General features: G+C 30.8%; 2 protein-coding genes across 2 annotated transcripts; one reads left to right on the top strand and one right to left on the bottom strand.

Annotated features, from left to right (window-relative positions):
• The first annotated feature begins 261 nt into the window (after window positions 1-261).
• LOC131629469 (uncharacterized) lies at window positions 262-4,729 on the top strand. Its single transcript, XM_058900256.1, has 9 exons — window positions 262-504; window positions 600-709; window positions 817-935; window positions 1,050-1,147; window positions 1,566-1,653; window positions 1,740-1,877; window positions 1,998-2,118; window positions 3,296-3,429; window positions 4,382-4,729. Exons 1-9 carry the CDS (start codon window positions 443-445, stop codon window positions 4,424-4,426), a joined length of 915 nt encoding a protein of 304 aa, XP_058756239.1. The 5' UTR covers window positions 262-442; the 3' UTR covers window positions 4,427-4,729.
• A 3,531-nt stretch (window positions 4,730-8,260) lies between these two features.
• On the bottom strand, window positions 8,261-9,843 carry LOC131629468 (trans-resveratrol di-O-methyltransferase-like). Its single transcript, XM_058900255.1, has 2 exons — window positions 9,024-9,843; window positions 8,261-8,810 (listed from the first exon to the last, which is right to left on the bottom strand). The coding sequence occupies exons 1-2, from the start codon at window positions 9,816-9,818 to the stop codon at window positions 8,517-8,519; spliced, it is 1,089 nt and encodes a 362-aa protein (XP_058756238.1). The 5' UTR covers window positions 9,819-9,843; the 3' UTR covers window positions 8,261-8,516.
• Window positions 9,844-10,968: the final 1,125 nt, after the last annotated feature.

The following is a 10,968-nucleotide window of genomic DNA, read 5'->3' as shown; positions in this document are numbered from 1 at the left end:
TTATCGGTCACCAACTACCGGCTACCTGTTATAAGCTATCAATCTGTTATCAACTATCGATTATTAACTATTAGTCATCAACTATCAGCTATGAGTTAATTTTACTAGACAGAGCCGTGGTGTCACTTGTTGAAATTAAAAAAAAATGATTTTTTTTTTACAACTTTGTTATTATAAAATATAAAATAAGGTAAATTATTATTTTAATTTAAAAAAACCTGACGAAACGACCTCGTTTTACTGATAAAAAAAAGAGAGAAGCGCAACATAGTGTAGAGTAGCAAGGTTTTCAAAACCTAGCTCAGTTTCTCTCCTTTATACTCCTCGTCGGCCGTCGCACTCGCCGCTTAACACCCTCAGCCGCACCGCCCTCCACTCCATTCCGTTTTCACCCTAAAATCTCACCCCCAAAGTAAAAAACCCTAAAAATTTCATTCCAAAGATGCAGCACGACGAGGTTATATGGCAAGTTATCAGGCACAACCATTGCAGTTTCATGGCAAAGTAATCACGCTATTCATATCCATTCCTTTTCTTCTTTTTCGTTGTTTTTGCCACCACTCCAATCGTCTAACGCCTCTTTTTGTTTTGTTTTGTAGAATTACAACAGGTATTTTTTGTAGAAACCCTTACAGCATCACTGGAATTTGTAACCGAAGTTCCTGTCCTTTAGCTAATAGTCGCTATGCCACCATTCGCGAAGACAATGGTACTTTTACTTACTCATAGTTATGAAATGCTTATGGAATATGAGAAAAACTGCATAATTTATGGTAAAGAATGTGAGTAATGATGCAATTGTAATATGTACCGTAGGTGTGTTTTACCTTTACATGAAAACTATTGAAAGAGCTCATATGCCGAAGGATTTGTGGGAAAGAGTTAAGCTTCCTAGGAATTACGAGCAGGCACTTGAAGTCATAGACAAAAATCTGGTACTGAATTACATGTAGTCTTTGCAATGTTTATATATTTGATGCTTTGTTTGTAAGTAATTGCCGAGATTGGTTGCTTACCTCACCTTTCCTGCACTTTTCCTGCACTGACAGATGTTTTGGCCCAAGATTCTTATACACAAGATAAAACAACGATTGACCAAAATGACCCAGATGCGTATACGTATGAGGAAACTTGCTTTGAAAACAAGGTTTGTGACTTAGTTCTCTTTTGCCTTATATTTTGTCTTGTTAAGCAATGCCTTACAAATCTTGAAGTTGCGTGTGAAACAGATGCTCTAAATAAATTGCATATTATTTGATTTCTTTCACATTGTTTTGTTATGATCTCACATTTGGTGTATTGTGAATGTGATCCTTTTCTATACGTGTGTATCTACTTCTATGCGGTTCGTGTATGTAGAATTGCTTGTCATTTTTGGAATTCATCATTTTTGTTTGCATTATCTATTTTTTAAACTAACAACACTATTGTAAATTTACATTTATGTCACAATTCTTCGTCTCCTTTATCTTCTATATTTTAGGCTGTAGTCTTCAAAGAAAGTTCATATCAGTTTCTCCATAAAAGCAGTCTGATTGATCATGTTGGTTGTTGTTGTTTTACAGGGAGAAAATCACCACGCTGCCCAGGAAAGAGGTTAAGAGAGAAGCTAGAAGAGAAGAGAAAGCCGAAAAAGCAGCTGTGCTAGAAAAGGTTATAGTTAATCCCAATGTTACCTATGTGCATAAAACTGTATGTTATCTTTGCTTTCCTCATTGTTGCTTTTGAATATTACGCAGTCTATTGAGAAAGAGCTATTGACACGCCTTAAAGAAGGACTTTACAAGCAAGATGATATTATCAACTATCCTTTTGAAGAATACAACAAGATTATTGAAATGGAGAAAAGTCAACCTGCTGAAGAAGAGGATGAAATGGTACATCTTTTATATCAAAAATGCATTTTGCTATTCTGTGTTGTCTAATCAAAAGTTTTAGTAACTTAACTTGGTAATGTGTTGACCTTGTTTTTTTATTTTCTTTTTTAAATTGAATAGGAAGAAGAAATAGAATATGTAGAAGGTCCTTATGACGAACTTGAAGAGGAAGATGACATAGAAGATTTTGGTGCTTATGCAATTGATGAGACACAGGGCAATGGCAGCGATGATGAAAATGGTAACATTTAGCTTAGAAGCTTTACAATGTGCATGGAGTATTTTTTTTTTTTTCATGCTAAAATATATGTGAAATAGGTTATGAGAATGTTTCATGAAATATTGCTTCTCTCATCAAGGAATTTGCTTTTGCCTAACCAAAACCAAAATACAAAAGATTCTGAATTAGATGTGCATGGTATGATAGTTAAGTGTGTCACTGATATTGTTTAATTGTTTACATTGAGCTGTGTCTCGTGAAATCATTTTCTCTGAGCTGCAGAAAGTCTTGGATGCAAATTTTATTTACTGCATATTTTATAATCTAGTTAGTGTCATCTTTTTCAGTTCTAAATACTGCAGTCAGATCTTCCTATTCTTTGTACTTTAAATGTTAGTATTACAAACACGACTCAATAGTCTTCTGGTAGTTTCTTTCTAGTTATTCATACAAATAGTAACCCATACTATGGATTATTTCATCTTTACTTTGTTTGGTATGGTTGAAAATGGGATAAGGGAAAGTTTCTAATTAGAGAGGAATGTACAGTTTTTTTCTCTTGTGGCGTTGGTGAGAAGAAATATGAAGGGGAAAAAATAATGTGAGGCCCACATTGATGTTTTTTCCCTTAGTGAAGAGAAAACTCAAATTTTGAGTCAGTGTTGTAATATCGACCATGGTGGATATAAGTGAGATTTTGGAAAACCGATATGAATAATTTGTGAAGGACGGCGGCACCATGGCTCCACACACAGATATGGTTGCGCCATATGTCATCCTGTATGTCGGTTTTTTTTGGCTTTTTTCTATGGTCTGTCATCAACATCATTGTTTTGAGTTGGCAACTTCCATTCTTACCCATCTATTTACTTTTGATTCTTATTTATTACAGTTGAAAGATATATTACATCAGTTATTCACTTTCATTTTTTTTCACTGTCAATCCCACCTAACAAGCAAAAAAGAAGATTATACTTTCTCATTTTTTTTCAATCCAATCCAATCTATCGTTTTCTCATTTACTTTCTATCCATTTTGTTTTCTTCCATCATATTTATCCATTCAATCCAAATGAAACATATATGTTCGAGGTGAGACCATGTCACGTGAGAAGAACGCTCTCCTTGTTTGTAGTTTTGGAATAAAATGAAACACACACATTTAAGAAGCAATAACATGATGACATCTACTATTGCAGATGGAAGTGCTGAAGATGAAGAAACTAAAGCTCGTGATGAAAGGAAAGCCAAAAGGAAATCGACTTTAGCTTCAAAGAAACTTGAAAAGGATGGCCGTGATCCTAAATCAAAGAAAACAAGGGTCCTTGTTGAGGTAATTTAATACTGTTTCCTTGTGTAAAAGTCTATCTATTCTTGTGAATACTATTGTGTATTTGTCTTATACTGCTGTGGGAATTTTGGTGTATACAATTGTCAATACTCCCTCCGTTTATTATTATAAGTCGTTTTAGACTTTTCACACAGATTAGGAAAAATAATAATTGTTGTATGAAAATGAGAAATTATGAAGGTTTTTACAAAATTATCCTTCATTAATGGCATGTGGAAGATAAATTTATATAATTGAAAGAAGAGAATAATAAATATTTAAGGATATAATAGGAAAAATAACATTAATTATTCATTGGAATTGTAAAGCGACTTATATTAAAATACAATTTTTTTTTCAAAACGACTTATAATAAAAAACGGAGGGAGTATTTTGTTGCAATTTGAAGTTTCCTGTTACTGATTGTAAATATATATGATGCTTTAAACTGAGATTTCATTGCTTTGAACTGTCGAGATAAAGGATGTTTGGTTCTTTGGTAGAGTGCAGAAGTATTTTGTTTGAGTTTGAAAATAAAGCAGATGCCTCCATTTTTGTATGTTGACCACAAAGCCAGTCTCCCATGACTTCTGTTTTTCTTTCTTGATGTATTACCTAATTTTGATTCTGTGTTTGGCTTACCAAAGTTACATGCTAAAAGTTGTAACAAATAATTATTCCAAGCACACACTGTTGTAACATTATGGTTAGTATTCTCGTGTTTGAAATAAATTAGAAAAATAAGAGGCTGCGATCAATTCCAACTTTAAATTTAGGGTTAACTTCAAAAAAAAAGTTATACTAAAGTGACTGCTTGAGTTCTGTATGGTAAACATAAATGAGTTCGTATTAGAGTTTTCTTCTTTGTTTGATGGTTATGAAGTTTAGAGATGTATGAGATACCTAAATTTGTTTGGTTCTAAACCCATATAATCTTGATTTTCATTGTTTTCAGGTGGAACGCGACGATGCTGGTGAAAGGCAAAGAGCAGTACTGTAGTTGCATTTTGGATTAGTTAGTGATAGGCTGCTATATGAGAAACCAAATTTTGATTGTCATTTCTTTAAATTATTTGTATCTGAAAGAAAAAAACTCAAACCATTTCAAATTACATACAGTTTATTTTTCATGTTTTTTTCCTTTTGTTTGGAAGAAGGGCGGTGTCTGAAGATGCAATGTTTGGTTTGGTTGAGGGAGATCATCTCAATCATACTTAGTTTGAAGATTTTGATTGTTCAAATTTTGTATTCCTTGGATCTTCTGGAGTTAAGAAACATTATAATATTTTTCTACTGTTCTTTACTTAGATTTATGATATTTGAAAACTCAGATTTAGACATCGTATTCCATCCACAACGTATACTAAATGTCTCTGTCATCTATTATTTGATTTCATATATTTTGAAGTTTTCAAATACACCGAACAATAAAATAATAAAGGACTCCTTTTGGTGTTATAATTTTCATAATTTTTGAGTGTTCACTTCACATGTCATTTCTCTGTTTCATTAGTACTAAGTTTATTACGGAGTAATATACAGGCTCCTATTGTTGTATGTTGACACTTTTGATCTTGCATAATTGAATCAATGGATTATTAAGGCAAATTTATGTTTCAGTGGTTGCCTATTTTTTTTTTAAACTTTAAAAATTTACAAAACATGAACTGGAGGCCTAGTTTTTTAAAATATTAAGAAGTTAAAAAAAAACTAAATCTGAAGTGTGCCTTTCTGTATCAGTGTATACAATTATGCATAATGTTTTATTAGTTTGAAATATTGAGATTTTGAGTTTTAAGTCAATTATCTTTTTAATCTAAAATTTTGCAATTTTTTATTTATGTGCAAAATGCTTTATTTTATGGGTCTTGTTAGCAAATATCTTTAGGATACTCTTTAAGCATATTAAATAAAGAAAATATTTTTTTATAAAAGTCAATATTTTGATTTTCAATGTATTGAATACAGACATTTATAAAAAGTCTTTGAATGCTAAAAAATCATAAATAAAAATAAAAGTATCACGTGAATATTGACTACAATTTTTTGGTTAATAAAAATTTAGATAACTTAAATTTTAAAGTTCATTAAATTAGAAACAAAGATCAAAATTCAAAGAACGTCAACACAACTATTTTCAGATTACCTATTAAAGACATCACATCAATAACAAAAGTTAAATTAAAAAACTTTCAAATGAACCAACTTTTTATCAATTAAGTTTAAGTCAATTTTCTTTGATATATTCTAACTAACTTTTCTTTAAATTAAATCACATGTTAAATGTATTCCTCTTTCAAAATTATATTCTCTGCTGCATAATCTAAGCAATGTGTCCCATCCAGATTTTTTCGAAAAAAGAATGTCCCATCCATAGATTTTCCATTACAACCACTCCAGCCATATCATGAGTAACCAAACCCACCATGAAATGCAAATGACGTGGAAGACAATTGCAATTGGTCACGTACATTAAAAAATCTCACAGGATTTGTCAATTGCAAGGTTGTTAAAATTTCGATTTAAAACCTAAACTCTATAGATTTCACGTTTCTAGGTCAGCATTTCGTGTTAAATCGCAGGTAAAAACTTTTTTATGTAAAATCGTATTCTGGAACGATTTTACGTGATTTAAATCTTTCTAAAATCGGTGAAATCGTGTAAAATCATGTAAAATCGTTGGATTTTACTCTTTGACCTGATTTTACCTTCTTTTTTTTGTCAAACTTAAAAATCACATGTTATATTTTGGCCCATAAATTTTCTTTATGGATTTTTAATTTTATTCACATTCATATTCATATCTTGGTCATAACACTAAATAATTTTTAACATTTGGAGATGAATTTAATCAAGTCGAATATGAATGTTCTAATTAATGAAGATGATATTGTAGAAGAATTGAACTTTTGATTAAGTTGAAGACGAAGATGAAAATATTTGTTTTTTTGAACTTGAAAAACTTATGGAACTATTGTTTTTTTTATAATCTTTTGGATGTTACATTTTATGATTTGGTGGACAATTTATGTAGTTTGATACATGTTTGTGAATATTACACTTTAATATGATAATATAGTATATTTTTGTTTTATAATTAAGTTAACATTTTAAATAATTAATGCATTTAGAATATTATATTAGTATATATATGTCGTATATATAAATTTAATATAATTTTAATATGAGGTAAACTCTATGATTTTACGTTTCGATTTTACGTTTCGATTTTACCTAGGTAAAACGAGTTAAAGTAAAAACTCGATTCTGACAACCTTGGTCAATTGAATTCAAAAGTAATCTGTAAAAATAGACACACCACACACTTCTATTTTAGTGTTTGAATATATACCATTCGTTTCAAAATAAACGTCGTTTAAGATTTTTTGTACATATATTAAAAAAATGTAATAATATTATAAAAAAATATTGTATTTTTACCAAATTAATCTTATTAATGTATTGAAAGTTATGTATATAGTAATAATTAAAGGACATAATTGTAAAAATAACCATCACTTTTACATTGAAAAGTAAGATTGACACTCATCTTAAAACAAAAATTTTCTTCTAAAACAATACTCATTTTTCTTTTAGCTTATACTTTAAGTTTGATTTGATTTTTCTTTTAGCTTATATTTCCTCTATAAAATGAGTGTTATAAGTTTAATATTTTTGCCCACAAATTAAATAATTTAATAATATTGTAATGAGATATTATATTTTTATTAAACACTTTTTTTTTTGGAATTAATGTACAAAATAATAATTAAAGAATAGAGTTGAAAAAATAACAATAATTTCTATTTTGAAAAATAAAAATGACATTCATTTTAAAACATATTTATTTTGAAAAGTAAGAATGACATTCATTTTAAAACATATTTTATTTGTTAAAACGCCATTTATTTTGAAAAGGGGGGAGCACTCATGTGTTAGAGGGTTACGAAATGTAGTTAGATATTTTTTTTGAAGAGTGTCGGTGTATTGGGGGCCGTGGAATGTTTGAAGACAATCTATGTGTTGTAATAACTTTTATAATATTATTTATGGTTTAATATCCTTTTTAGTTTGGTATGTTAACTTCGAATTTATTTTGGCCCATAACTTAAATAAGTTCATATTGATCTCTTAACTCTTCATAATCTATTATTATAGTCCTTTTTGTCTAATTAGTGACCGAAAAATAAAAAAAATTGAACGCTAAATTCGTTGTTAATCAGACGAAAAAAACTAACATAATACATCTGAAGAGTTATGAACTTCGAACTTAACATACGAGACCAAAAAAGGTATTAAAAAGTTATTTGTTGGTCGTAAGGGTCTCCCTTTTTTGTTGACCAGGAGAATTTGTTTTGTTGTTCCCTCCTTCCTCGGTCTCCCCAACAAAAAGGTCACACAGCGTGCGTGCAGTAGCTACACAGCTAGCTAACTGCAGTTGGATTTGGATCCCAAGCTAATAGGTGATACAACCAAAAGGTACTTTAGGATGCAACTAAAACCCATGGATATACCTATGTATACTTGAAGCATTATTTTGAGTGGGTGCATAAATTAATGCATTTTCCCAAAGACAATAAAGTTCTTGATTTTTCTCCCTTTTTTTGGGAAGATGGAAAATCAACTATGTAATATATAAGACGATAATTCTACAATATGGTGAAGGAAACAAAAATGAAATAAAAAACCACACAAATTCTCGTTATTTTTAATAGTAACAATGTTTATGTGGAATTTTTCTCTCCCACCAAACTCTATACAAAGCAGAACATACACCAAAAAATGTTTCCACAATAAGTTTTATTAACCTCAACCTAAAGTGACATGTAAGATGAATTTGAAGCTACAAATGGATGAATCACTTGGTGACTTCGAGAAAGAAACCAAAAGATCCATTTATAGTATTATAACTATACCTTCTTAACGGATAGAAAATGGGACTTAAAAATCTATCAAAAGAAGAAAGGAATAAAGAAACCCAAGCTGTGCTCCTTTTTATTTCCATTATTGCAACATACACAACATACACACTGCAAAAAAAAGGACAGAACAAACACACAATTGTACACAAGAAGTTTAAGTTACAAGTACTATGGGAAAAGCTCAATGAGAGACTTAAAACCAAGACCATGAGTTATCTTGTAGTTACTAAAACCAGCAGAAAAAAACAACTTAGACCATTCTTCCTCATTTCTCTCTTTTCCATTAACCAACACCATCATCTCCAAATCATAAAACAATTGTGCTTCAATTGTTTCATTTTCTTCCTTCTCATTCCCTATCACTGCATCTATGATTATCACTTTCCCATTGCTCATTATTGCTTCCTTGCATTTCTTTAGTATTTTCAGACATTCCTCATCGTTCCAATCATGTAATACACCCTGCATGTAATCAAATACTAAAATAAAGTTAAATTGTTAACAACATTCATAAACTAAAAATAAACAGGCCTATTATCCTCTTAATGTTTGCTTGCTGGTGAAGACTTGTGTTCTGAGAATGTACGTCTCTCAAGATCTCACGTTTGAATTCTACTAGGTGATAACAATACTTAGACTCTGTGATTATTGTAGTGACAAGTATGGATATTTTACCTTGAGTAAAATTGAATGAGTAGGAGGAATAGCCTCAAACATGTCCCCTCCAACATATTTCAAGTTCTCACTCCCTTGCAATCCACCAACAACATGTGGAAGATCAAACACTACACAATCCATATTCGGGAATGCCTTAGCAATAGCCTTAGACATAGTCCCTACACCTCCACCAACATCAACCAATGATTCCATCTTTTCAAACACCTCTCTAAACTTCCCCATCACAACACTACAAGCCATTCTAGTTTCACAAGCCATAGCTTCATTAAACAACTCATTAAGTTTAGGGTCATGACCAGCATAATCCCAAAACGCCACTCCATTATTTTCAGTGTGAAAAGGTGAAAGGTCATCATTTTTGTACCAACTAGAAAGTTGATGCCATGGTTTACTCAAAATTGGACCAAGTATAAGATGTAACAACGATGTCATACTATAGGGATGATCCTTAAGCAATAATCTAGATGCATCATTAAGCTCATACATTACTTCTTCAACGTCATTATTTTCAATGGCGTTGAAGAAACCAGAATGTGTTAAAATTCGCATCAAACGATGTATGTCACCGGTTTTGGAAGGGTGAATTGGTAATTTAGCAATGAGTTGTGAAAGTGGGATAGGTTGACCATAGTTTTGTATGATATCTGGTATAGACAATTCAATTGCACATTTAAGGGACATTGAGTTTATGAAACTGAAAATGTGATTGAACACTTTGGTTTGAGCTTGAAGCATTTTTGCAAGATGGTCTTCACTTTGAGACCCCATTGGTTTTGATTCCTCAATTATCATTCTACATAGGTTTATTTATAAGTGGAGCATTTTGCCACAATAATTTTTTTTTTGAATGGTGCATTTTGCCACAATTTATTATTGAAAGAAAAAAAAAACATGTCACATGGAATTATTATGAAGAACGTTTCTTCAATTTAGAAAAATATAAAGCTGCCAAATCATATACTACTTTTTACTAATTGAGATTGTGAGGGATCAGACATATTTGATATAGTAATTTAGAATAGGGAAAACAAATTTAGCGGGAGACATTAATGGAAAAATTCGGTGAAAGATAAGACATAAAGTCAATAAAATGAAAGAAAAATTTGTTGGTATTTGAACTTTAGTTGAGCACTTAGGAAAATTTAATTTTAAATTTAAATTAGCTTTAAAATAATCAAATAAAAATGAAATGCAATTATTAGTCTTAGGTAGTTATTCAAAATCTGACTGGTGTTCTATATTGTCACGATAATAATCCAACATGAATTTGCATAGTACAACTACTAGCTTATTCGCTCGTGAAAATTATTTCCATAATAATGTATGTGTATCAGGTTTCTGCATCACTTGATGCTCTATGTGTTAATGGCAATGGCAGCTTTTGCATCAATATTTATGGGGAACTCTTTGGAAGGAGGGATACTACTTGGGATGGTTACTACTCTATGTCAAATGATAAACTTCCTATGTCAAATGATAAACTTCCTAACACATTTGATATAGCTGTTGGACATATCAGAAAAAATATTAGAAAAGAATCTCACCTGCATCAAAGACTCACAAATAGTTTATATAGAAAAAAATTTAATCGACTTGCAACATTAATAGGTTAAATATAATTTTGATTCAAGAGAAAATAAGTTTAATCATAGTATTAAGGTGATTCTTTGGAGGGAGTTATAAGGCAAATTTAGAACACAATTAAATTGGAGTACTAATAAGAGTATTGTTCCTGCAAAACACTTTTGATTATCTTTCGGAAGAAGATTTCAGTGATGTCACACAAAAAAATTGTAAGTGTTTAATTTTAGGGATTTGAGCAGTATAATGGATACAGGCTCAAGAGTATGAATACCTTATTTACCCTCAGTCGGGAGCCCTATTTATAGTTGCTGAAGCAATAACCACCCGCATTAATGGAGAAACCTTGGATTCCCTCCAT

Source organism: Vicia villosa, unplaced genomic scaffold (assembly GCF_029867415.1).
Source record: "Vicia villosa cultivar HV-30 ecotype Madison, WI unplaced genomic scaffold, Vvil1.0 ctg.000567F_1_1, whole genome shotgun sequence".
In the NCBI taxonomy this organism is placed as follows: Eukaryota; Viridiplantae; Streptophyta; class Magnoliopsida; order Fabales; family Fabaceae; genus Vicia; species Vicia villosa.
The sequence above is the reverse complement of the archived record's forward strand: the minus strand, read 5'-3'. Positions and strand labels throughout refer to the sequence as shown.

What these genes read in the sequence shown, in the direction of transcription:
- LOC131629469 (XM_058900256.1), top strand. Translation starts at nt 443, where the DNA reads ATGCAGCACGACGAGGTTATATGGCAAGTTATCAGGCACAACCATTGC. An exon ending in CATTGCAGTTTCATGGCAAA is followed by an intron (nt 505 to 599) that starts GTAATCACGCTA and finishes TTTGTTTTGTAG; the next exon opens with AATTACAACAGGTATTTTTT. An exon ending in CACCATTCGCGAAGACAATG is followed by an intron (nt 710 to 816) that starts GTACTTTTACTT and finishes TATGTACCGTAG; the next exon opens with GTGTGTTTTACCTTTACATG.
- LOC131629468 (XM_058900255.1), bottom strand. Translation starts at nt 9,818, where the DNA reads ATGATAATTGAGGAATCAAAACCAATGGGGTCTCAAAGTGAAGACCAT. An exon ending in CTCATTCAATTTTACTCAAG is followed by an intron (nt 8,811 to 9,023) that starts GTAAAATATCCA and finishes GATTACATGCAG; the next exon opens with GGTGTATTACATGATTGGAA.